Source organism: Lissotriton helveticus, chromosome 12 (genome assembly GCF_964261635.1).
Source record: "Lissotriton helveticus chromosome 12, aLisHel1.1, whole genome shotgun sequence".
Classification (NCBI taxonomy): domain Eukaryota; kingdom Metazoa; phylum Chordata; class Amphibia; order Caudata; family Salamandridae; genus Lissotriton; species Lissotriton helveticus.
Window position 1 is genome coordinate 395,482,888 of NC_136073.1, and position 26,807 is coordinate 395,509,694.

The following is a 26,807-nucleotide window of genomic DNA, read 5'->3' on the forward strand; positions in this document are numbered from 1 at the left end:
TCCACTCCTCTATGGGAGGCGCCATTCCAAGAGGAAGACACATACTCGATATGCTGGATATATCTTAGAACGTGGTACACAGATACACTGCTTCTAAATGGCTGATCTTGCGAGCAATCCAGAAAGCATTTCATCACGCTTTACGGGCTCTTTGCCCATGATTGTGTTAATTTGATTGCTTTTATACAGGAGCTACAGGTGATCAAGACAAAAGGGGGCAGAAGGCAGCGAGGTCTCGTGCCTCACAGTATAGACCCATGGAGGATATCAACCTACCCATCTTGATTCACGCTTTGGGTCTGTATATTAGTCATACCCAAGCCCAGAGCTTGGAGTCAAAACCCATACAATGTAGAACCTAGCCCAGGTTTGCCATGTGTTTTTGCTTTCTCCAGATCAGTAGATGCCACAACGTCATGCGCACACAGTCTGCTGGCAGAGTGCCTATCACATGGTCAAAAACCTGGAAGTTTGGGTTGATTCTGCCCTCAACTTCCAGGCCCAAACTAAAAAAGTAGCTGGGACCTGGGCTCACACCTCTGCTGGGTTTCTTTGACCCCACAGTCCGCCAAGTCATCATCCAGGCCTCCATTCTATCAAGGCTGGATTACGCCAGTTCACTTTATCTGGGGGGATGAAATCCTACGTCTTCAAAGGGCCTAAAATGCAGCTGCCAGAACCCTACTTGGCCTCTCAAGAACCTGCCCCAAGACTAACGCCGTCCGCAGACTTCAATGGCTACCGGTGGCGAACGCATTGAATTTAAGTCTCTCTGCGTTGCTCACAAAATCATGAATCTCTCTTCCCCAGATATCTTGGCGAACCTGCTATCACCCTACATACCCACTAGCCAACCACGTTCCATGGCCAGCATCTGGCGGTTGTTCCTAGGGTGAGGAAAGAGCGTGCAGGAGGACGCTCTTTCCGCGACCTGGCTGTGAAACTCTGGAACTCTCTCCCGGTTCACATCCGTAGTATCATTAATCACACTGTATTTCGTAAAGCCATTAAAACTCATCTTTTCCGTATGTCATAGGCCTTGCTGTTCTCTTTCAGTTTCCTCCTAACATCTGCTACAGTCAGCACTGGGACGCCCCTTTGCTGGGGCAGCTATGCGCTTTAAAAAACTCATAACATAACATGAAAAAACCTGCACGTGTTAGAGGCCATGCTCCTTTCTGGCACAAATTTGCTTTGGTCTGAGTGTACTACCCTGCATAATATGTTTGCAAAAACCTTGCCTAGCATCTTGTAATCTAAGTTTAGGATTGAAAGGGGACAATAAGAGGTCAGGTCTAGAGGTTCACAGCCAACAGGAGCACTGTAATAGTTGGTTTCGTTGTTGTCGATGGAAACTTAGTCTTATCTCGGGCTGATAAGTACAATGCAAAAAGTCGCTTTGTTAGTTTGTTCTGAAAGATATTCTATAACTCTAGAAGAAGACAATCTCTACCCAGTGTTTGACCTGTTCACAGTTGATTAACAGCCAGGTTTATCCCATCCACAGCCAAAGTTCTGGCACCAGTTTTAGTATCCCCATTGAATGAACATAACATAACATAACATGTGTATATTCTTCCTGATGCGGGGAATCTACAACCTGTCACAGTGCATAAAGCTACCTATAATAATCTGTGGAAACCTTATTGATGGCTGAGTTGTCCTAGACTCTAGAGAGTATGTTCCTTTAGATGACACCATTAATGGCTGTATACTGAGCATCAGCTCTAAGTAAACTGGATAGAAGGCTTCGTGATATATCACCTTCCGCATGTTCTGGTGCAGTGTCTTCTTTCTCTTCCAGTGTACGTGGGTGTTGAGATCAGCTTAGATAAGCCATTGCCCCAGGGCCTTGATTGTCACCACTTCTTCCTTTTCTTTTTTTCCTTTTCTTTTTCTGCTGCTTCCATTGTTGAGGGACTATTGGGCACCCAGCTGGACTGTTGTTCAATCAATGCCCAGTCTGCCATGGCTTCAGTGAAGAAAAGCACCTTTTGCCCCCTTACATCTTCAGCCTGGCAGGAAGAAGCAATGCATATTGCAGTCCCATACCTCGCAATGTTTACTTCACTACTGTGAACGAGGACCTGATATGCTCACCGTTGGGGTATAAGTAGAAAAACTTTGATTATTTTCCCTGTACCGCATAATGTCCAGCTCTCCTTGTTGCTTACAAAATAATCTCAGTCTTTATGTTGGAGCTCTTTGAAATTGAAATTAAAATATTTATAAAGCGCACATACACCACGCGGTTTCTTGGCGCTAGGGACACAGACCAAGGGGGAGTGAAGAGCCGGACGACTAACGTGGAAAAGCTTGAGCAAACAGAAATGTTTTTAAAGATTTGCGAAATTCTGAGTAATGGGTAGAGCACCTGAGGGAAAGGGGAAGGGTATTCCAGAAGGTGGGCGCTAGCGTAGAAAAATGTACGCCACCTGACCTCTTCTTCTTGAAACGAGGGACAACCAGAAGAGATTGTGAGGAGGAACGCAGCTCTCTGCTAGGGCAGTATGCCTTGATCTCGGAAGAGATAAAGTGAGGGGCTGTCCCTGCCCTTGCCTGGAAGGTGATACAACCCATCTTAAACAAGGCACGTTCCCGGATAGGCAACCAGTGCAGAGCTTTGAGCAGCGGGGTAACATGATGGGACTTAGACAGATTGTAGACAAGTCGGGCTGCCTGATTCTGCACCAGTTGGAGTCTCCGAAGATTGTAAGCGGGAACACCGTTATACAAGATGTTGCCATAGTCTAAACGGGAGATCACCATCGCAGACAGAATGAGTTTGAGGGCACAGAAAGAGAAAAAACGGGACACCTTACGGATAGTGCAAAGAGTGAGAAAGCATGAGGCAACAACTGAACTAATCTGGGAGTGCAGGGTGAGGTGCGCATTGAGTTTAATCCCTAAGGTTTTAACCGAAAAGGAAGGGGTGGGAGGGGGACCCAGGGAAGAAGGCCAAAAGAAAGGGGACCAGGGACTGGAGGAGCCTCCCGTCAGAACCAACTCGGTTTTGTCGGGGTTAAGCTTCAGATGATTGAAGCTCATCCAGTCCCTGATGAAAAACATAGTAGAGTGAAAGTTATGAATGGACTCAGGGGAAGAGGATAAATTAAAAACCAATTGGAGATCATCAGCATAGTTGTAGATGGTAACGTCCATCTGCTGAAGTGCAAAAATAAGAGGGGAAATGTACAAATTAAACAACAAAGGAGACAAAGAAGAACCTTGTGGCACTCCGCAGTGGACCGATTGAGGGGGAGCAGAGAAATTGGCCAGATGGACGGCCTGAGTACGATCCCTTAAAAAGGATGCTAGCCAGACCAGGGCGGACCCCCTGATGCCGGCCGCCTCGACACGGGAAAGAAGGATGGAATGATCCACCGTGTCAAAGGCGGCGGACAAATCAAGGAGAACCAAAGCCTGCCCTCTCTGAGGTTGTCCATCACAGAGAGGACAACGTACTCTGTGGAGTGCGCTGGGCGGAACCCAGCCTGACGAGAGGCTAAGCAGCCGTTCTTCTCCACAAAGGTACTGAGCGTTCTAGTGATATGACGCTCCAGAATTTTGCCAAGGAAAGGGAGAAGGGAAATAGGGCGGTAGTTTGCAAGTTAAGATGGGTCGGAGCCAGGCTTTTTTAAAATGGGAATGATGATTGCCGATTTGTGAGACTGGGGAACAGTACCAAGAGCCAGGGAGTTATTGAGAAAAGTGAGCGGAGGGGAGGGACAGGCCAGATAAATTTGTTTTAAAATGTGTGCAGGGCAAGTATCAGATGGGGAGCCTGACTTAACCGTCAAGAGGAGAGACAGGAAAGCTTCTGTAGTCTTTTACCACTAAAGCTCTGAGGTTAGCTCTGGGTAGAGGGTGTTGTGCTAGTGCTCTATGCAGCATGTCAGAGAGCCACTTTTCTCTAAAGGCAGGTACATTTTCACCCTCTGTGCCCTCTGCCATGCCCACTATGAAAATATTACTAAGTCTGGACCTGCCCTCAACCCTCCTGCAGGAAGCCTACTCTGTCCTTGAGATCTTTTATCTGTGGCTGTATCTCTGTGGTCTGAGGATGGCATTCCTGTATCATATTCTATTTCTGTGTCACCCCACACCCCAGTCTCTGGATCTGCAGATGTCTGCTTTAAGCCTTTGCAGGTGACTAGATCATCTTAGCAGACTTGGTGCGTACTATTGTTGCAGCCACTTGTTGTACTCGTTGTTGCAACAAGAGAATCTCGATAAGGAAAGTTGTGAAACCTCATACAGAGTAGTATGCTCAGTGATGGGATCCAGAAAAGGAACTGACCCCATTAGCGCAGAATCCACAGACTGCAGTGACAAAAGGCACGAGTAGCCAGCACCATTTGACCATTGAAGACAAGGAGCACCTCCTGGAAAAAGTGATACCAATGAGTCCTATAGCAAAATGTAACCTGCTCTAGCACCGCTTCTTCGTGTCATTTGCCACACCTCGGGGACTGAGTGGCCTTGTTTAAGATTGGCACGCAGTCGCCACACCTGCAATAGGAGGCATGCCTATTGCAGTTTGTGAGGATGAAGATGGGTGAGGGGAGCGCGCGCCTTCCGTAAGTCAGCTAGCTCAGTTTTCAAGAACATTAGTGGAGTTACCAGTCTCTATTGCCAGCTTTCGACATATCTGGGAGATGAGGATGCACCAAACTCTAGTCCTCAGGTGACAAAAACATTTCTATTGCATGTATAAGCGCGAGCCCGAGTCAATGGCAGTTGCTCCCACCAGGTTTATTTCATGGCATTATCAGTGACCTTTGCAAAAAAGCTAGTGCCCAAATGGTGCATCAGGACCAGGATGCACAGCCGCAATTACATCACTCCAACATTATTTTGACATTTTTATCACAGTTTTGTCATAGTCTTGAATATTAACCAAAATGAAGCGAAGATTTCCGGATTTCCATATTTTATTTGCAGATGACAATATTAAAAAATCGTACACAGAGCAACTTCAGGCTTGTTTCAACATCGTGTGACAGTGTAACCTACATCCATTATGGCATATACCTAGTGCATTTTGGGAAGATTCCCTCCGTCAGGGGTAACTACAATACAAGATATGGAAAGAATCCTATCAGCACACCAATCAGCAATGTTAATCAAGCAGAAATCCATAGTTCCACCATGATATCAAATCACACATGTGTAACGAGTGCATTCTAGAAACACTTGGTGCTTAACCTTCCCCACAGTTTGTGCTCCTGGTCACCTTAAAGCAAGGTACCCCTTGTAAACCCAAATGAAACCCATCGCATAATAGTGAACCCTGTGCACCTCAAATCAGTAAAACAGAAGCTGCGAGTTTTACACCTTATTTGTATTTTGTGAACACCCATGGCAAAACTATGATAAACTTGTGTATTGAACTCTGCTGCTTCTACTACAGAATAAACTGCCTCGGAATAACCTCAGAGGAAGCGCAAAATTAATAAAATAACACAAAATGCAGCCCAAAGTTTACCTCAATCAGCTGCTCCCCATTCTCAAACAGGTCTTTGATGAAGCGCAGGAGCTGGGGTCCATTCCTCCGTCCTTGAGGGAAGCTCTGATCTCTTCACTCTTAAAACCCGGCAAGCCTGCAGATTGCTGCAACTCTTATCGCCCTCTCTCTCTCATCAACCTGGACACAAAGATCATGGCAAAAATGTTGGCTAATCGCCTCAGCCTACTAATGGAGAACCTAGTTCTCCCAGATCAGGCATTGTTTATCCCAGGCCGGGCAACATCACATAACTTACGCACGCTTTTCTCAGTCGCAAAGTCAGTTGACCCCCAATTGCCTTTAGTGGCTGTCTTTTTGGACGCCACAAAGGCCTTCAATTCTGTTGAATGGGACTTCCTCTTTGTTATCTTTCAGAACATGGGAATGCCTAAGGGGTTCCTGGCATGGGTTCGCCTTTTGTATACTGGCCCTGAAGCTCAGGTTCTTATCCATGGGCACCCCTCCCCCTCCTTCCCCATTACCCGGGGCACTAGTCAGGCCTGCCCACTATCTCTTCTGCTGTTCATCCTGGCTGTCGAACCTCTTGCTGCCAGGGTGAGACAATACCACCATGATAAAGCGCTCCGTTGTTTTCACCGGCCGATTCTTATTTCCCTTTATGCTGATGACATTACTTTATATATCCGAGAACCACACCTCCATCGTAATCCACTGCTCAGGGAATTTGTTCGTTTTGGTTGGCTCTCTTGTATAAACATCAATTGGACAAAGTCCCAGATCTTCCCCCTCATCTCATCTGTGGCAGCATTTACACCGGCCTTCCCCATTGAGTGATGTGCCGATGAGGTGAAAAACCTTGGAGTGTTTGTCACCACTGATCGGGAAGAACTGATGCGGCTCAATTACGGCAGGGCCCTGGTAGAGCTCAAAGACAATGTCACGAGATGGATCGCTCTCCCTCGCTGGACGTACCGCTCTCATAAAAATGGTCCTCCTTCCTAGGTTCCTCTACCTCTTTCTCAACATTTTGTGTAACCCAGGTAAACATTTCTTCTCCTCACTCAGCTCGGAACTGATCCGGCTAACCTGGGGAGGCAAATATCCTCGACTGCAATGGAACACAATTACTAAGCCATACTCCCAGGGAGGGTTCGAGGTTCCCAACTTTGAATTATATTACATATGTGCGCAAGCCCACTATGCCCATTTTTGGTTTCACCCCCTAAATACATGCCGCAGGTGGCTGCAGAACATTGGCTATCTGATCCCATAACGCTTGAGGGTGCCATACTGACTCCTACTACGTCATGAGGGGTGGACCCATCGCCGATCGTTTGCATCGTGAAGGCATGGCAGAATATTGCCACGCGCTCCCAGGTCCCCATGTTGTACTCCTCCTTACTCCCTCTAGTTTATCATCCGAAGATGCCGGTCCTACAGGAGGGTGTCTTCAAAAAGACTAAAGTTTAGCACAGGGGATCTCTATCTTAATGGCAAGTTTCGCACATCACAGCAACTTTTCTCCAAGCACCCGCCGTTTCCTATGGACATCTTCCTCTATGTCCGGCTGAGGCAGGGCCTCAAAGAACACACACCTACATACCCGCTAGAACCCCCAGAGGTCGCCCCGCTGCGCATGATACTGCGAAACAATGCTGCTCTCACTTAGCCTCCTCATTGTACCATAGCCTATACACCGCCCGAACCCACCGCACTGTACTGCTAGAGATAAGTGGTCCGCCGAGATGGGGCATGATATCACAGATGGGCAATTGGCATATTGCTGCAGACAGACAGAGCAGAGCTCGTCCAGTAGCCAACCTCCGCATCCTTCACTATAAATTTTTGCACCGCACCTATTATACCCCAGCCAAAATGTACAGATACAAGTTGCGCGACAGTGACAACCGTGATCGCTGCGGTATTGCAGGGACGGATTTCCTACATCTTGTCTGGTACTGTGACGCTATCCGGAGCTACTGGCGCCAAGTTCTCACAGTATTAGAACACTATTGCAACTTCAGTTTTCTCCTATATTTGCCTTACTGGGCTACACTGAGAAATTGGCTGTTGCGCACCGGAAATTTGTCTCCTTCAGCCTCCTCTTAGCTAAACGAAGAATAGCATGTAGATGGGGTCGAGGCAGGGCACCCAAATTCAAGGATTGGATTCACGACATGGTATTCTGGCAGAAACAAACATACACATTCGCTGAACTCCTTCCCCTTTCCTCACGGCCTGTGATATCTGGGGCCCCTTTACAGCATATTTGCTCACTCACCCGCTAGGGGATGCCAACACCGTCCAGGCTGTCAGCACTGAGGGCAATTGATTTACTCATGCCCATTCGCCGTTGATGCCTGCAACTTGCTGGGATTGACTGTAAATTCGCCAATGCATAAATGTCTCACCGGGGTAGTAGCGTCCTCTCATGTATGTACTCTAAGCACAATGATTACTGCTTGTATAAAATTCGACATGATGCTCTGTCAATCTTCATTATTGTAATTATCTTACTTTCCTCTTCTCTCACTACAGTCTACACTCTACCTGTGAATTAAATATGCTGTATTGATTGTATCAGTTCACAAAAATCTCAATAAATAAAATAATAATAATAAAAAAAAATACAGACTAAAGTGTTGCCACCCGAACCTTATTGATCTGTCCGCTCGCATGTGGCCCCTCCAATAGCTGCTCCGTGAAGGAGGAGCAGGTGTAACTAATGTCTTTAAATAGCCCCAAATATGAACCAGTGATCATGCTGAAAACAACTGGAATACAATAAGCGCACCGTGCCCCTTCTGTTCTAAAACCAAGAAAAGCAGGCTACCACCCCACTCATGGAAATTACTCTCAGCTGAGACACTGCGAAGGAGTGACTCGTTGATGCTTGGCTGAATACATCCACTATTAAAAAATATATAAAATACCATGAACATTACAGTGCTCTGCTAGTAAATGCAAATTGTATTGACAGTAAGATGGCAACAATGTGTTCAACTACATAGAGGAGGGTGGTCTTGCACTTTCTTATTTCACCACTTCATGGCGTGTAGGCTCTGCTACGTTCTATCATTTCATATGGCCTTTTATTAGAAGCCTGTTGCCTTAGTTATATGTGTATATATGTATATTAAAAACTGCTTCTGCAAAACTTTAATAAAAAAAGATCTAAAAAAACAAGCTCTATAGTTTACAACCCTCTGTTTCGATACACTTCACTGTTTCTTTATCTTTTCTGTGTGCTCCTAATAGGAATGAAGAGTCCTTTCAGTTGTTTAAATTATTAAAATTATATAAAGCAGACACTGCCTTTCAAAACTGCATTTTATGGCTAACTGCCGTTTCATAGGGGATGTTGGCTTTAGTCAAAGCTTTAAATGTGTTTAATGAGTTAGAGGTTTTAATGAGTTAGAGATTTTCCTTTTTTCACAAATTTTGGTCTATACATTATCCACAATGGCTGCTGTAATATATTCTGAGACCTGTTTGTCCTTTTATTATTTTTTCAAGGTTACCAGTAACATCAGCTCAAAGTGAGTGACAACTGGCGGAGGAATTGGTGGCAAATTGCTATAATAAGATAATTTCAGGCTGGAATGTCTGTTACTTTTGTCCCGGAGAGGTACAGAGGGAAAGCAGAGATCAACCAGGATACCATCCAGCGGGTGAGTCAGGTGCTTTACGAAGTCGGAGGGCAGGTGATAGAAGGTTCTTGAGTGTCTATTTATTGGAGTGGATGTACTCCTATACTTCTGAAGCACGTCTTAATACCGTAACATATAGCCCAGTGGTTCCATTAGATCCCAGGTAGGTGCATTGCAGCCATACAAAGGCAGAACACTCGCTCTGGTGTTGTTAGTCTGCTCCACAAAGCGTTAGCAAATTTTGAATTTCATTTGAAAACCAGAGTGAACACTGTCAACATTCATTAGCATATTGTTAAATAGCTCTGTATCACCATCAATACGTTTTAAGATTGCTTTTAGTTTGTATTCCAAGTACTCAGTGTATACGACTCAAAGTGCATAAACTATTTACTAAGATTTAAGATATTAAACTTGGCTGTTGACTGTCTACAACTGAGAGACTGGATGACTCTCGTTATCCCTAGCATTTCAGAATACATGGGGGCGAAGTAAAATATCATCAGATATGCCTCTGTGCCTGAGACTGCTTTAGATCTGAAGTTGTCCAGTGTAGGGAAGTGAGAAGCTTGTGCTTTTCATTTTCTGATAGGATGGTTTGCTTTTATAATTAGAAAAGCAAGACTAACAGTACTATGATCCGAGGAATAAAGCCAAAAATGGTCGTCATCCTAGACTAGAAGAGACAACTGTTTATAGTGCCATTGCATCTTCTGAAATGATCCCCTGCCTTCCCACAACAGACACTACATTTAATGTTTTACACAGCTTCTCCTGTGCAGTAGCACAGTTGAAGCACAAAGCATCCATAGGTACCAAGACTTAAAGAAGACCTGAGAATACCTGAACGGCAACGCCTATAGAACCACTGGGGCATTAGCTCTTGGCTCCAGCAATGAAGTAGAAAAGGTACTAGGTGGTGATGGGCTCACTGAGTTCTTTACGCCTGAAGACTGGAGAGGTTGAGTGGAAGACTGAGGCAGATGACGAGGGGGAGTGACTGTAAAGGGACTGAGAGATTCACCACCTGGCCACTCTGTGGTTGTATTTGCCTGTCTCCCGATCACTTCTTGATGCTCTGTGGCTCCCTGTGGTTCCAAGTGGTTAGTTTGTACCTAGTTTCAGTAAGCCTGCTCTGTGTCTAAACCCGACTGAGTTGTGTACCATATTTTTCATGGAGGATGAGCCTTTCTCAATCCCCAGTTCCAAGAGCAGAAGAGCATACTCTTTTCTTTTGTGTTCCTGGGGTCATAAGAGTTATTCAGTGCCAGGCGAAAATGAATGACACATGGAAGAAGAGATGAACCAATAGAGTTGCCTAAATGTTCTGGGCAATGGAACTGCGTATGTCCAAGCCATCGGAGACTGGCCTACTTTTTTGTTTCTACTTTAAGGAAGATGATATTTGACATAGCGTGCACCGAAGGAGTAATACTATGATAGGGGGTTGCGGGAGGCGGTGGTTGGGTCTAAGGTTTGTCTTTCTGCTTATCAGTCCATTTTCACTCTGGAAGGTCTGCATGCCTACCCAAAAGATGACAATCTTGTTCACATAAGAATTCAGCTTCAGTGGCTATCATTTGTTCACATAAAAAAAATCAGCTTCAGTGCCATCTTAAAGCAGGGAAGATACAAGTAGCTCAGCTTCCACACAAGAAAAATATTAACATTAACCATTAACTGTCCACTAAGGTCTTGAATTGGCTTTGTTCCTATTGATCAAATTGTCTGACTGTTTTCCAGGACTCTTCTGTCCACTCTGGATCCATTGAATAGCTTGACAATCCAACCTGGCTTGTAGTACAAAGTGAAAATCCCCCCCCCCCCCTCTTTCATATCAAAGCCTGTGGACATGTAGACTATTCTTTATCCCACAAGAGAGGAAAGAATGCAGGGTCATCTATATTTGGCCCGTAGTAGTTAACAATAGTGAGCTGTGGGGGGCCCAGCCTTCCCCAAAGTATGGCATACTGGCTCTTCGTATCCGTCAGTGACCCCTGGGGAGGCCCGTCTGTATTAATATGGCCACCTCCCTTGCATAGGAAGAATATGAGGAACTGATGTGGCAGAAGGAACAAACACCCCCCACCCCATCAGCTCCCCATCCCAGCACGTAGTTAGGTGAGTCTCTTGCAGGAGCACAGTGTCCATTTTATGCCTATCTAGATAGGCGAAGACCTGCGTGGTTTTTGATGATTATTGAGACCTCTGACATTCCAAGTTGAACTGCGACAAGAGCTAGCACCCCCTCCCGCGTGAGTCATCAGTCAGCCTTGTATACATTTGCTCGTGCCTGCAATTCCTGTCTGTGCTTACTGCAATGTCTCCAAGCAGTAACATATAGGTGCAGCATGGTCCACTTTGTATGCAATGAACATAACCCAGTACCCTGCTCTCCAACTCTGTGGCACCAATCCCACCAAGAACTTTAACCCACCAAACAAAGAATCCTGATAAAGCTTTAATACTACCCTCAGCAACTCAGACACAAAAAAGAAACCGCACAAAGTGCCTATATCTGTAGAGAGATGAGAGGCAGTGTGTCATCCTCAGTGGTCACAGAGGGTGCCCGGGACTTCTAAAGGTGTGCATATCATACCATCCAGTGTACCTGAGACCAGTCACAATCCATCCTTGTCCCCTGGGTGTCGAACCTCGCCAGGAGTGAACTTCAACCACCCAGCGCCCATGCAGCAAGGCTGTATTCAGTTGGGCACCATTTTCACACGGGGCATCCCGCATTACACAAGAGGCCCCCAACACTATAAGCATCCCTCCCGGGTAACAGGGAGCCAGCTTAATTACCATTGGTCAGAGTCAAACTGAGGGGCGTGTGACCCTATCGGTGATCTCTGTTCTTGTCTCGCATTGGGTCCTTTGACAGTTGGCGTAGAAACTCCATTCCCTGCTGCCGGGTCTGGAAGATATGCTGAGTTCCCTTATGCATAATTTTCAGGTGCTCTGGGTATAGCATGGCATATTGTATTCTGACCTGTGTACGTTTTTGTTCTCACCTGGACAAATTTGCTCCGTGCCTCCTAAACCAAGTCAGGGTACAGCGAGACCTTGTTACCTTGAAAGTTAAGATTACCATTTTCACGTGACAGCCTGAGTGCATTGTCTTTGCCAGTGCCCCTAGCTGCAGCCGAGCACCAAAAGAGTGGTGGGCCCTTGCCACCACCAAAAAGCTTGAGAAGTCTTCCGCTCTTAACAGCGTCACCAGCAATTTTGCCACGTAGGCCTCTAGTCGGCCAGTGTTAGTAGGTTCCGGCACACCACTAAAGCGAATGTTATTACGGTGCGACCGTGCTTTTGAGTCTTCATTCTTGGCAGCAATCACCCTGAGTACCTTTTCCATGATGAGCATCTTGTCACTGTTAACCGCCAAGTCATCTTCCGCTCTAGAAATCGTCTGCTCTGCCTCCTTTAGCTGACAGACTTGTTTGTCAGTCTTTGGGTAATGACGTCAAGTCACACTGTTATTGCATCCATTTTGTTGTCAATCAAGGCTAAGCTTTCCTGCATTGCCTTGTTGATAGATGTTTCACGTCTGCATCTGAGACTTGCCTGCAGCTTCATCCCGGGTGGGCACAGGCATGGCAGAGCTTGCACTCTTTCGCACCTCACACTAGAGTTTGGGCTTTTTCCCATCGAGCTTCTGCATGTGGGTGTATTAAGGCTGCATCTCCGCCGTCACAACTCCAGACCCGGCCAGAAGAGGCCATACCCCAGGCAGAGTACTGCCACACTTCTAGAGGAGCAGCAGCGCAACAGGCAAACGATGTCCACCACATTGAGGGCACCCCCATTCAATCCAGGAACGTGCCGTCCTTTCTCCAGCAGCACCAGGGCGTGATCTCACCCCACCCCTAGTAGTTAGGGGACACAAGCAGACTTGGCATCTGTTAGCAGAGCTCCTGAGGCACATGTAGTAAGGAGTAGGGTCAGGGAGCCCATGCAAGTTTGCTCAGACCAGGCCACCCAGGCGAAGTAGCCACAATCAGGAAATAATGGAAGGGGGACATTACCCTCCCTGCGGTTCGGCCAGCGTCCCCAGGCATCTTCGGGCCTCACCAGTTCTACTGGCCCTCACCACTGGCACAGAGCAAGGCACCAATGCGCCCTCACGACTCACTGCAACTCCACAATCGTGTCTAGCAGCAAGCCTCAGCCGGTCTGTCACACCCTCGTCACCAGCAGACTTTGACTACGGCTATGCACTCTATGCCAGAATAAACAAAAAACTCACCCACAAGCTACAAAAACATCCAGAACGCTGCCACAAGACCGGTCCTCAACCTGCCAAGACACTGCCACATCTCCCAGCACGTGCGCACACTCCATTGGCTTCCCCTTGCGGCTAGAATCACCTTCAAGATTCTCACTCACACACATAAAGCCCTCCACAACACTGTAGCTGACTCGAATTCCACACACCCCAAAGGACCCTGCGATCATCCCAGCTCTCCTACGCTGTGGTCCCCCGCACCAGGAAGTCCAGACCAGGAGGCCGCTCCTTCTCCTTCCTCGCAGCAAGAGCCTGGAACATCCTACCGTTCCACTTCAGACAGACAACATCACTCCCCATCTTCACGAAAAACCTCAAAACATGGCTCTTCGACAGACCTCCTCCTTGATGGACTTGAACCTGCACCTCCCCCTCCCTCCCTAGCACCTTGAGAACCACACGGGTGAGTAGTAGCGCTCACCAAACCCATGATTGATTGATTGAAAGATGTGCAGACTCCCTCTTGACCCCCTCTACCACTAATTTACCCCCTCCATAAATAAACATAAACCGAGTAAACAAAGGACAGGAAACATCAAAGACGCCGACGACAGGGAAAGAAAAAAAAAGAAGAGGCGAGTAGGCTCCTGAGGCTTCACATACCGGAGTCCTTGCAGTGCTGATGACCAGCTGTGGGGGCGCCGTGCTGATAGAATAAAAGGCATGCGATGGTGAAACATGAAAGTGGGCGCCGTGCAGATAAAAGAAAGGCAGCAAGATTTATAGGCCTGTTTTCAATCGCCCTCAAAATCAAAAGGCATGGGGAACAACAGTGCAAACGGAGTCTTCCCATGCTGGTGGAGACACCTCGGAACAACACGACTGAGGAAGAAAACGCTACCTTTCTGAAACTCATGTAGAAACAAAAGAAGAAAATAGTGCACAAAAACAAGCCAAAACGCACACAAGTGTAAGGCTACAAGTAATGGGGCACTGCTCTGTGGGAGTGAACAACCGACTAACAGGAGGGACAAATAGGAAAGATTAACCACTTGGAAGCAAGGATTTCTGAATGACACTGAAATAAACAAATGAGAAGCAATGGGCAGGCTGTAAGCCAATAAAGTATATACAACATGTCTTGAAGTGCTATCTTGGCTCGACCTAAAAAGAGATTGGAGTACACTCATTGGGTGCCAATTATATTATATGCAGCGTCTCTTTGCAGCCACCTTCATTGTTCAGTGCTGACCAAACTTAATTTCAAATCCTTTCAGTGGAGAAGAGACCAAACACAGGTTAATAAAACTTGATTGGTGCCTGTCCGCTACTCCTGATGTGATAGTACTATTTCTTCCTCCTTCCACTTGGCCTGCCTGCTGCTCCCTCCATAACGTTTGTACTTTTTTTCTGCTCTCCAAAGCGCTGCATTTTTTTCTTGTTTAATTTCTTATTTGTGTGCAGTTTAGGCTCTGCCTGTTTTAAATCCTCATGTACCTATGGGACGGCTTGGTCTGTTCTCATGTAGAGTTCTGAAAACAAACTTTGGAACTGAACCTGTGAGCTGACATGAGCAATAAATAGTTTGTGAGCTGGAGCCAAGCTACTAAAAGAAAACACGATGAGATTTGAGAAACTGCAAAAAACACAGTTGATGGACAGAATGTAGAACAATGTCATACATTCACCCTAGTACAAGGATCTGGGCCTAAATCCATCGTTTTTTTGCACTCCACACCACCCTGGGTTAGACAATGGCTATATGCAAATCAGCTCTGACCCTGTGCCTCATGGGAACAGTCCAGTCCGAACTACCAAGCCATGTCTTTCCCAGACCGGAATCAAGCATCCAAGGACCGGTTTCTGGCTATCAGCCTTCATCAGCCTGGATAGCTTGACTCCAGTGGTGTGGAGAGCCTGGGACTCACGTCTGAGCATCCCCAGCACACTCGGGGTGAAATTGCAAAAAACACAGTTGATGGACAGAATGTAGAACAATGTCATACATTCACCCCAGTACAAGGATCTGGGCCTAAATCCATCGTTTTTTTGCACTCCACACCACCCTGGGTTAGACAATGGCTATACGCAAATCAGCTCTGACCCTGTGCCTTATGGGAACAGTCCAGTCCGAACTACCAAGCCATGTCTTTCCCAGACCGGAATCAAGCATCCAAGGACTGGTTTCTGGCTATCAGCCTTCATCAGCCTGGATAGCTTGACTCCAGTGGTGTGGAGAGCCTGGGACTCACGTCTGAGCATCCCCAGCACACTCGGGGTGAAATTGCAAAAAACACAGTTGATGGACAGAATGTAGAACAATGTCATACATTCACCCCAGTACAAGGATCTGGGCCTAAATCCATCCTTGGATGCTTGATTCCGGTCTGGGAAAGACATGGCTTGGTAGTTCGGACTGGACTGTTCCCATGAGGCACAGGGTCAGAGCTGATTTGCATATAGCCAGTGTCTAACCCAGGGTGGTGTGGAGTGCAAAAAAACGATGGATTTAGGCCCAGATCCTTGTACTGGGGTGAATGTATGATATTGTTCTACATTCTGTCCATCAACTGTGTTTTTTGCATTTTTCGCCCCGAGTGGGCTGGGTATGCTCAGACGTGAGTCCCAGGCTCTCCACACCACTGGAGTCAAGCTATCCAGGCTGATGAAGGCTGATAGCCAGAAACCGGTCCTTGGATGCTTGATTCCGGTCTGGGAAAGACATGGCTTGGTAGTTCGGACTGGACTGTTCCCATGAGGCACAGGGTCAGAGCTGGTTTGCATATAGCCAGTGTCTAACCCAGGGTGGTGTGGAGTGCAAAAAAACGATGGATTTAGGCCCAGATCCTTGTACTGGGGTGAATGTATGATATTGTTCTACATTCTGTCCAACTGTGTTTTTTGCAATTTTCGCCCCGATTGGGCTGGGAATGCTCAGACATGAGTCCCAGGCTCTCCACACCACTGTAGTCAAGCTATCCAGGCTGATGAAGGCTGATAGCCAGAAACCGGTCCTTGGATGCTTGATTCCGGTCTGGGAAAGACATGGCTTGGTAGTTCGGACTGGACTGTTCCCATGAGGCACAGGGTCAGAGCTGATTTGCATATAGCCAGTGTCTAACCCAGGGTGGTGTGGAGTGCAAAAAAACGATGGATTTAGGCCCAGATCCTTGTACTGGGGTGAATGTATGATATTGTTCTACATTCTGTCCATCAACTGTGTTTTTTGCATTTTTCGCCCCGAGTGGGCTGGGTATGCTCAGACGTGAGTCCCAGGCTCTCCACACCACTGGAGTCAAGCTATCCAGGCTGATGAAGGCTGATAGCCAGAAACCGGTCCTTGGATGCTTGATTCCGGTCTGGGAAAGACATGGCTTGGTAGTTCCGACTGGACTGTTCCCATGAGGCACAGGGTCAGAGCTGATTTGCATATAGCCAGTGTCTAACCCAGGGTGGTGTGGAGTGCAAAAAAACGATGGATTTAGGCCCAGATCCTTGTACTGGGGTGAATGTATGATATTGTTCTACATTCTGTCCATCAACTGTGTTTTTTGCAATTTTCGCCCCGAGTGGGCTGGGTATGCTCAGACGTGAGTCCCAGGCTCTCTACACCACTGGAGTCAAGCTATCCAGGCTGATGAAGGCTGATAGCCAGAAACCGGTCCTTGGATGCTTGATTCCGGTCTGGTAAAGACATGGCTTGGTAGTTCGGACTGGACTGTTCCCATGAGGCACAGGGTCAGAGCTGATTTGCATATAGCCAGTGTCTAACCCAGGGTGGTGTGGAGTGCAAAAAAACGATGGATTTAGGCCCAGATCCTTGTACTGGGGTGAATGTATGATATTGTTCTACATTCTGTCCATCAACTGTGTTTTTTGCAATTTTCGCCCCGAGTGGGCTGGGTATGCTCAGACGTGAGTCCCAGGCTCTCCACACCACTGGAGTCAAGCTATCCAGGCTGATGAAGGCTGATAGCCAGAAACCGGTCCTTGGATGCTTGATTCCGGTCTGGGAAAGACATGGCTTGGTAGTTCGGACTGGACTGTTCCCATGAGGCACAGGGTCAGAGCTGATTTGCATATAGCCAGTGTCTAACCCAGGGTGGTGTGGAGTGCAAAAAAACGATGGATTTAGGCCCAGATCCTTGTACTGGGGTGAATGTATGATATTATTCTACATTCTGTCCATCAACTGTGTTTTTTGAGATTTGAGAAACAGCATGTTGTCAATAGATGCCTGGCCCTGAAACACAGCCTAGCAACAGAAAAAACATGTTTCACTGCCTTAAGTATGCTTTGATTAGGCAGTCGCTCTAACATGACAGTAGGTATGCACTAGTGGCAAACAAATTGTGTTTCATTACAAGGCAGATTCTCGTGATGTGCTTGTGAGCTGTTTGGTGCATATTCTTTCTGTAAACCAAGCACTTAGGAGCTATAGCCCAGACTTAATGTTGGTAAAAGTGTTGCTAAATCACTTTGCCCTTTATAACTTCGCAGCCTTTAAGCTCATGTTTATGCCTGCATACACCACACATTCTTTTAACACGAGGCAGAATAATCGGACTTCGGAACAGGTCTCCAAAGAAATTTTATAGTGCGCACGCAGAGCTCTTAAGTTTACGAGCTCCATACATGAATAGCTTATCATGCCTTGTAGTTTCCATTGCATTTTGGTCCTAGTAGTCTTACTTTTATAATGAGATAAACAGGACCACAAGTTCTAGAATAGGAAGAAGGAACCTGGACTTGATGAGCAACTCGTGCATGGGCCTTGAAAACTGAAGCAGTGTTCCTTCTTGGAGGTATTACAAGAACTTTGTGCTAGTGGCACACAGCAGGGCAAATCCATTTATTTCATCCAGATTGTAAAACGTCTCCGTCACTCGAAAAATAATTGTACAAGAACACTCGTATAATGCTAACAAGGCCAGTTTCCTGTGGCAGCCCTTATACGCCCAGACATTTAAAATATGGGGTTTCTGCAAAATAGCTTATGTTGAGAATTATATTTTCATTTAATGTTCCGAAAGCACTGTCCGCGTTGGTTAGCTTTTAATGCTGGTAAAGATTATGCACTTTCAGCCACACGTTCACCTCCTGGTTTGGACACTGTAAACCCTGCGTCCTCTAAAAGAGAATTTCGTGCTAATCTAGTCTGAATTTTCTCAGAAAATCAGACTCACAAGTGTGTCTTCTGAGGCTTTAAACATATGGCAATTTCAGTGAGAGAACTTGTTTAGGTCTGGTTGCAGGCAGCTGTGCCTCATTTAATTATATATTCAATAAGTTACAATAAGAAAATATAGAGAGAGCAGGAGGTATAGGACAGCGTCCCTTCAGCGTGAACGTGTGGATCATTAGGTCTCGCCTATGCAGCGCGCATTCACTGCGTAGGAGGAGACCTTTAGGAATTGATTCACCTTTTCTTCCAAAAACGTGCACGCTTTTCATTGCTTTCAATGGCAACGTGTGCACGTTTGGCGATTCCCTTGCGGGAGCGAGCTTTGAAACCATCTGTTTGTAATTAACTTTCAAAAAGATGGTTCCCTCTGCTCGCTCCCGCAAGGGTAACGGCGCAGGCCCCCTCCTCTCCCCCCCCCCCCCGCTGCCTCCTCCTCTCCTCGTCAAACGTGCTTTTTTTTTGTTTTCACAATTGTAACACTAACCCTTTCCTTGTCGCACCTCTTACCTTCTCACAACAACCCCTTGATCTCCCAGCAGTACGGCCTCCCAGGCAGGCGACCTCCCCTGGCGCGCAGGCCTGTAATCTCCAAACAGTGCGGCGCGTGCCTCATCAGCCAGCTCAGTGATCTCCATGTGACTCACCCTTGTGGTGTTCTGCTCAGCCTTCATCTCCGAGATCACCTTCTCGTGCTCCAGCAACTGTTCACAGCACAGGTTCAGGTCCATCGGTTAAATCAGACGGACAAGATCAGCGTCTCTTTTGTAACAAACGGGGCTTCTAACAGCTGCAAGCGCCTTGATTAACAGCAAGGCATTTAGCAAACACTTCAGATCCCAACGACGTATGGTCCGTGCACAGCGGCCTAGAAAGGGACAGGCCGCATCAGGTATGTAGGTGAGTCTCTAGACTAAAAGCGAGTGCTAAGCATGAATAGGACATTAAAAATCTTAAATAGCAGCTGCTCGAGTGATTTGTTTCAGGACTTACATGCGCTTCTTAGAACAGGCTTCGGTCGCATACAGCGTCTTGGCTTTCGTACTGTTTGTTGCAAAACATGGCAGCCACCCTGTTTGCTTTCCCTTGAGTCATGCCCCCTTCCACCTCCCTGGCTGCCATGCCAATGGATTCTCCACCCCCATCCCCTGGGTGTTCAGGCAGCCAGCGAGTGCCAGTAATCTATGTGTGCAGTTGCCAAGTGATTACTCAACCTACCGAAATGCACGGATGGTTCCCAACTCTTCATTTTAGGGTCAGTCATGCCATCTAGGCGCCTTGAAGCTTTGTTGCAAAATGTACAGCCCTCACTCCCGTTTCAAGGTTAGCTTTCCTTCTCAAAAGTACAAATTAAAACTATCAATGCACGGTCTTTGTCGTTTTTTTGGGGAGGCAGCAGCTCATTAATTTAGGGAGTTTCCGTGTTTAACTTTAGCCATTTCCCTTTAGTGTTTTTACCTTTAGGAAGGTTTCAACTTTTCTTTTTTAAATAATTGTTCAAGTTCCAGGATTACCTTCCTCCACAAACATAGGTTACCCCTCCACACCACTTTCAGAATCCTGGCACAATTGCAAAAAGTTTTCAGAGACAAAGGAAGCTACAGGAACGACTCCCACACTATACATCATTCACTGCAAGGCTTCTGTCCCCATCACTTTTTCAGTAGTTTTATATAGGGCGAACTTGACCCGCTGCCTGTGTTGATACCGACCAAGAGTAGAAAAAGTTTTGTACCCCAACACTTCCGGACTCAACACTTGATGGAGGAATTATGAACACCTAGTGAACCTAGAAGAGAATTGACAGTGCAGAAGTGCCAGTTTTGCCACTGTGCAGCACAGCATCATCCTCTAGAGGGTCACTTACATAGGTCATAACAAAATCCGATTTCTCTTGATTATTTTCCTCACTAACAAATGTCTTTCTAAAAGTAAAGTAGTGAATCTCGAGCCCAACCAACAACACAAGCTGCAAGTCACAAGGCTCACTCCAATCACTTTTCCTGTTCTAGGATTACAGTCCGCCCTCAATTTAAATTATTACATACCTCAGTATTCTTTAACACCCATCGACAGCGGACAAGGAATTGTATCTGTTTATGTGCATATGCAAACACAAACGTGATACATATATATATATCCTTCTTAAACACCAGAGAGCTTACAGGCAACGCAGAGCATAGCTTCAGGATTCTGAAGTCCTAGGAATCTGCCAGAGTAACACTTAGAAAACACCACTTATTCCCATTTCAACGAGCATCGGCATAGCCAATAGGTCTCGCCTTTGGGACCTTATAAGTGTTTAGCCATGCAGCGGTTGATTTTGTTGCACCAAGGATATTGCGCTGCCTAACTAAATACTTATAAGGTCCCAAAAGCGAGACCTATTGGCTATGCCAATGCTTGGTTTTTTTCTAGTGTTTAGGCGGGCTGTCCTCCTAGACCATGTGTTTTGAGATTTTGACATTGCTGGGTTGAAGCCTACCAGACAGCACAGCTTTTTTGGGGACATTCTGAAATCTGACCTAAGTTTGCATTCCGCCCATTGCTTATCATTGGCTTTGTGGTTTGTAACTCACCTTTGCATAGCTTGTTTACTGTATTTTTCCACGAGTGCTTGCTCTCTGTAAACAGGCCTTTACATTTTGTTCTTCTCTGGTCACATTAGCTGTGTATTCAAAGACCAGGGTCAATGTCAGGCTGTCTTCAGAGGAAGCATGATGTTTACTTTTCTTCCTTTGACTACAAAGTAAGAGGATTTATCTGACAATCTGGGGTGTGAAAGGAAAGGATTTGTTTTCCCTAGCAGACAAAATTTAAATGTCTGAACATTAACAGTGCAGACATTTTAGAATATATCAGAGTTAGGAAAGCACAAGTGAAGCACATTTTGTTTGTAATTCGGAAGTCTGCTGGAAACAAATATTTTAATATGATCAGAACAAATCAATACACTAGGCGATGCCAATTCCATACATTATCCTTGGTGCACTGCATAGTTTTGTTAGTAAGACAGTATGTCTGTGCAAATGTGATGGTCATTTCAGTTGTGTTGTCTGCAGTGCACTACCACACCATGCATACCACATTCTACAACACTCCACCCTACCGCACTCTACATTCCTCCACTCAATGTCACTCCACGACACTCAACGCCACTCCACTCTCCTCTGCGCTACTAACTTTTAGCTGTGTAGTCCTGGAACAGCAGCCAAGCTGTTGTACTGCATCGCTAACACATTGGCAAAGCCGATATCTCTTTTATCGACTAACCTATTGGCTTTGCCAGTGCTTGTTCTTTTAGCCGATGTATAACTGGGTTGGCCAAAAGGTCGAGTAACATAATTGAAAGGTGAGATCTATTGGGTTTGCCATTGCTTGGTTTTTTTCGGTTTACATTTGCATTTCTTTTTTGATTATGTCCGAAAACTGTGTTGATCTACAAGGATAGGTGGTGGTTATTTGAACTTGGGTGTCTGGTCACGCAGAGCTCTGGTCACTATTGGGAATTTGATTCCAAAAGCTATAAATAATACAAGCAATCAAGAAATCCTGTGTAAGGCAGCAAGCGTCTTTATTATTGAGAAACACCCAACTGGTTATCTAGTACCTACAGCCATAAATCATTGTTTCACAAATCACCAGTTTGTTATGTTTGTCGTTTCCACAACCATTCTGCATTCAAAATTCCCTATCATGGTTCCTTCAGAATGCTTCATCCAAGTCTCAGTCATATTTTTGGGTAAGCTTCACATTTGTCCCCGATTCTAGGGAGCAGTCCCAGATTTCAATGCCTTAGGCCCGAATAACCTTTATCCCTGATTCTGGAAAAACAGAGCAGCCGGTTTGTTTCTGTGTTCCTGAGAACTACATATGTAAATAGCAGCATATTGGCGAAGATCTGGAGTGTGCTAAAATTAAACTCAGTAGCTGTTCATATAACCTTATGGCAACCAGTGGCGGCTGGTGAGTTTTAAAAGTGGTGAGGCGGAGGAGGAGCTTAGCGCGAGTCCAAGATGGCTGTGTGAGCTCAGGGCTCCCGAGACCCCCGCCGCCTCCGGAGATATCCTGTAGATAATCCTGTTACCGGAGTACCGGAATCTGTAGCGGAGGGAAAGTGCCGCTGCCAAAACCGCCGCTGGGATGCCGAGATATATTGTCGGCTAGTCTGGGGCCTACGACGTGAAGGAGCCGGGGGCTCGAGTTGGTTCCGACCCCGGCCGTAGTTGAACAACAGCGGTGCCGCATACCGGAAGTTGCCGGTCCGGATCCGCGTCAGACGCCGGTCGCTCTCGCCCCTCCTGCGTGGCGGACACCTGGTCGACTTGGGGGAGAATCCTGCCTGCGTCGCTACTGCCGCTTACATTCAACGGCGGCGCCTTGAGATTGGCGCACGCGGAGGTGGATCGGCGGGCCGGACAGGTGACTGCTGCATGGACCCCTAAACTGGTGGGCAGGAGTGGGCCCCGGGAACTCCTGGTGGACGGCGCTGCTGCGGGGTGTGGCCCCTGGGCGGCAAGGCCCTGTCGACGGACACTGCGTGGCTCATCGGCACGACGGGCGGAGCGGCTGGGCCCAGATATTTTTCTCCGTGGGGCCCCATGCCTGTGAATCGACACTGACAGCGAATCAAGAGGCAGATGCGGCGAACTGCCCTGAGAGTTAACAATAGCTCGAGAAAGGTGTGGAGGCGCCGGTAGGCGGTGAGAATGGCGACACCGGGCTAGTTGGTCCTTCAGTCCTATGGCCGAATTGTCGGTGGCGAATGTCACCTTATTGCCTGGACGGAGGCTGAGAGTGCTGCCTGCGTCGCCCTTTCTTTGCTGCCGCCAAGAGTTTGAGAGTCCGAGGGGCCGGGCCTGTGCCCAAAATCAAGATGGCAACTAAACCTGAGGCGGAGAAACAACAGTCCAAGACCACCAGGGGGTCCCGGTATGTACAAACAACAAGTTGGATCGATATACCTAGGGGCTCCCCCACGGGGTCCGGACGCGCACAGAACGGGGGTGCAGAGGCCTCCTGTCCCGCATCTGAGCCCACGCTACAAGACGTGATGACCGCCATAGATGGGGTTAAAACTTCCCTCGGACAGAAGATGGAGTCGCGCGACCACAAGCTAGACACAGTGACCATAGAGGTCAATCTGATCCGGGCCGACCTCACCAAAACTGGACATCAAGACGGCGAGTCTGACGGACGATGTAGCGCAGTTGCAGCAGGAGGTTCGTGACCTTAAAGCCTCTAGTGAAATGGCGGGCCGCAAGCTGGAAGAGTACGAAGGGAGGGCCCGGAGGAATAACGTGCGCATTACCGGTGTCCCAGAGAAGGCCGAAGGTCAGGCCCCAGACCTGTTTGTGGAGGATATTATACTCAATCATTTGAAACCTAAGGGTCTGGGAACCTTTTTCACGATTGAACGGGCGCATAGAATTCCAGGAGGCTGACCGCGTCCCGGAGCCCCCCCTCGGCCAATGATCACAAGGATCCTTAACTTCAGAGACTCTATCCTGCAAGCCTCTAGATCAGGGGGCCCTCTGAAGTATGAAAACTCCACCCTCCATTTCTTTTCAGACTTCACCCAGATGGTTCAGAAACAGCGGCAAAGTTTCCTTAGAGTTTCCTTGGAGTCAAGCAACGGTTTAGAGACAAAGGATACAAATATGCTATGATGTTCCCTGCCAAGCTGCGGGTTGAGGCCCAAGGAAAGGTCTGGTTCTTTGACAATCCAGAAATTGCCTCAGACTGGGTTGACAGTCTCCCATCTCGGGAGGAACCTCAGTCACGGAATGACGGCGATGAAAAGGGCCCACAAGAACAGGAATGATGTGTAATGCTATGGTCTGTGGGGTGGGGTCCTGCGGGGGGGGGTATATATGAGACATTTTACGCGTACGCTTTCCTAGATAATGACTTAATACCGGTGTTGCTATCCTGGGGACGGGATGGGGAAGGGGAGCGCAACACTCCTCCTCAGATCTACTTTTAGATAGTTGGTTAGTTAGAGTATGGGGCGACAGGCACTCTGCGAGTTGGGGATTGGCAAATGCTGTGAGCAGGGGTGCAGGGTGGGGGGTGGTGTGCGAGGAGTGTTGTGTTTGTTGTGGTGTGATTGTGATTTAGTTTGTTATTTCTTTTTCATCTCCGGTGACAAAAGTGTAGTGAAACGTTTTCTGCATGGGTTCAGCCGCACATAATATTCGAGGATCTGGGATGAGAGTGCTGAGTTGGAACGTGAATGGCTTGGGTGATAAAATCAAGAGAAGGATGGTCAGCCAGCTCATCAGGCGACATACCCCAGATGTGGTATTATTGCAGGAGACACACTTAGTCGGAAACAGGTGCATGGCCCTCCACAAGGGAGGGTGTAAATTGGTGGTACACGCTGGATTCACTACTGGATCCAGGGGAGTTGGGATCCTGGTTAAAAATTCCTTCCCTCTGTCTGTGCAGGCCACGTGGATTGACCAGAGGGGCAGATATGCAGGTGCTTCGGGGCAAGTTCGAGGCCGCACGGTTACTTTCCTATCTATTTACGTGCCGCCGGGCCTCCAGACCGAGACCTTTTGCGAATTGAGCACTATCTTCCTCACACTGCCCTTTGGCGACCTTGTCTTGGGTGGTGATTTTAACGCAGTATTAGATGGTGAAACAGACCGCCGCCCACGTCGAGCGCTCAGGCAGACGCAGAGATGGCTCCCGGAGTTCCTGGATACACTGGGGCTGGTAGATAGCTGGCGAGTACGTAATCCGACACTGACACATTTTACTCATGTTTTGGCTGCACATGGCAGCCTTTCTAGGCTGGATTACATGCTGCTTCCCGCGGCGATGGCGTCCATGATTCAGGAAGTGAAGTATCTAGGTAGGGGCATTTCAGACCACTCACCGCTGTGGCTCTGCCTCACTCTCGATCTGCCGACAGTGGGAAGAATTGCTCCCATAAGTGCCTGGCAGTTGAAAGACCCAGTTATCAAGGGGGAGGTTCTCAGGATGTCTGACCGTTACTTTATGGAGAATATGGGGTCGGTGGACTCCGCCCGGTCCCTCTAGGAGGCATATAAAACAGTTGCAAGAGGCGAAGTGCTATCCTTAGTATCAGGCAAAAAGAAGAGGAGGCATGCAGAAGTAGCGCAAAAGGAGGCAGAGCTTATACTTCTGGAAGAGAAGGTGGCCAGATCGTGCACGCCGACGGAGCTCCATCTGCTGAGACTCCGGGAGGAAGAATATAAAAGCCTTGTTCGGAACAGCGCAGTGGCCTATCACAATGCCGTCCAGAACCGTATTTATGAGCACGGCGATAAAGCTGGCAAATTGATTGCGTGGCTTGAACATGGAGAGCGAGCGTCTAGGTTGGTGCCTGAATTAAAGGGACCAGAGTCACGCAAGATCACGGACTCTCAGTCCGTGGCCAATGAGTTTTCTGATTACTACCGGAAGGTTTACACAGCCGGTAGCGATTTTACTGAAGTGGAGAATACCAAGATGATTAGAGATATCATTATGCCACATCTGTCGGACGAGGACAGGAGTTATCTTGATTCCGCCTTGTCCGATGATGAGGTGGCCCAGGCGATTAGGCAGGTAAAGTCTGATAATGCGACTGGCCCTAACTGGATACCTATAGAACTATACAAGTTAAATGCTAGCAAACTCGCCCCACACACATGCGCAATGTTCATGGAGAGCAGGGAGAGGGAGAGCTACCCTATGCTCAACGAGTGGCCAACATAGTGTTTATACACAAAACCGGCAAACCAAAGATGCAATGCTCCTCCTATAGGCCTATATCTCTCCTCAATGCAGAACCAAAAGTACTGACAAAACTCCTGGCTACTAGATTGGTTAAGGTGATCTCGACCCTGATACATCCGGATCAATCCGGGTTTATGCCTCGCCGAAACACAGCGCTAAATTTGTGTAGATTGTGGAATCCTCGGAGGCTCCCCAAAGATTCATGAGCCGACGGTGCTGGTGTCCCTAGATGCCTCAATGGCCTTTGATAGGGTGGAGTGGCAATGTTTGTTTGCAGTACTGGCAAAGTTGGGCTTTGGGAGTGAGTTTATCGGTTGGGTGCGCCTGTTATACGCAAAACCCCTTGCTAGGGGGGTCGTCAACAACTGCATATCTGGTGACTTTACTCTTGGGAGGGGCACCAGACAGGGATGCCCGCTGTCCCCATTGTTATTCACACTTGCAATGGATCTTTTGGCAGCTTGGGTGAGATGGGACAGATCGATACGTGGCTTGCGATGGGCACCTGACTGGGAAGACACGATC

General features: G+C 47.4%; 1 protein-coding gene across 2 annotated transcripts in view; it reads left to right on the forward strand.

Annotated features, from left to right (window-relative positions):
- The window catches only part of SS18L2 (SS18 like 2), a 75,726-nt gene that overhangs the window by 18,365 nt on the left and 30,554 nt on the right, over positions 1–26,807 (forward strand). For both annotated transcript variants that reach the window (XM_078669508.1, XM_078669510.1), the window contains exon 2: positions 8,987–9,141. In XM_078669508.1, coding sequence (XP_078525634.1) covers positions 9,073–9,141 — 69 coding nt within the window. In that variant the 5' untranslated portion in view covers positions 8,987–9,072. The remainder of the gene's footprint in view (positions 1–8,986; positions 9,142–26,807) is intronic.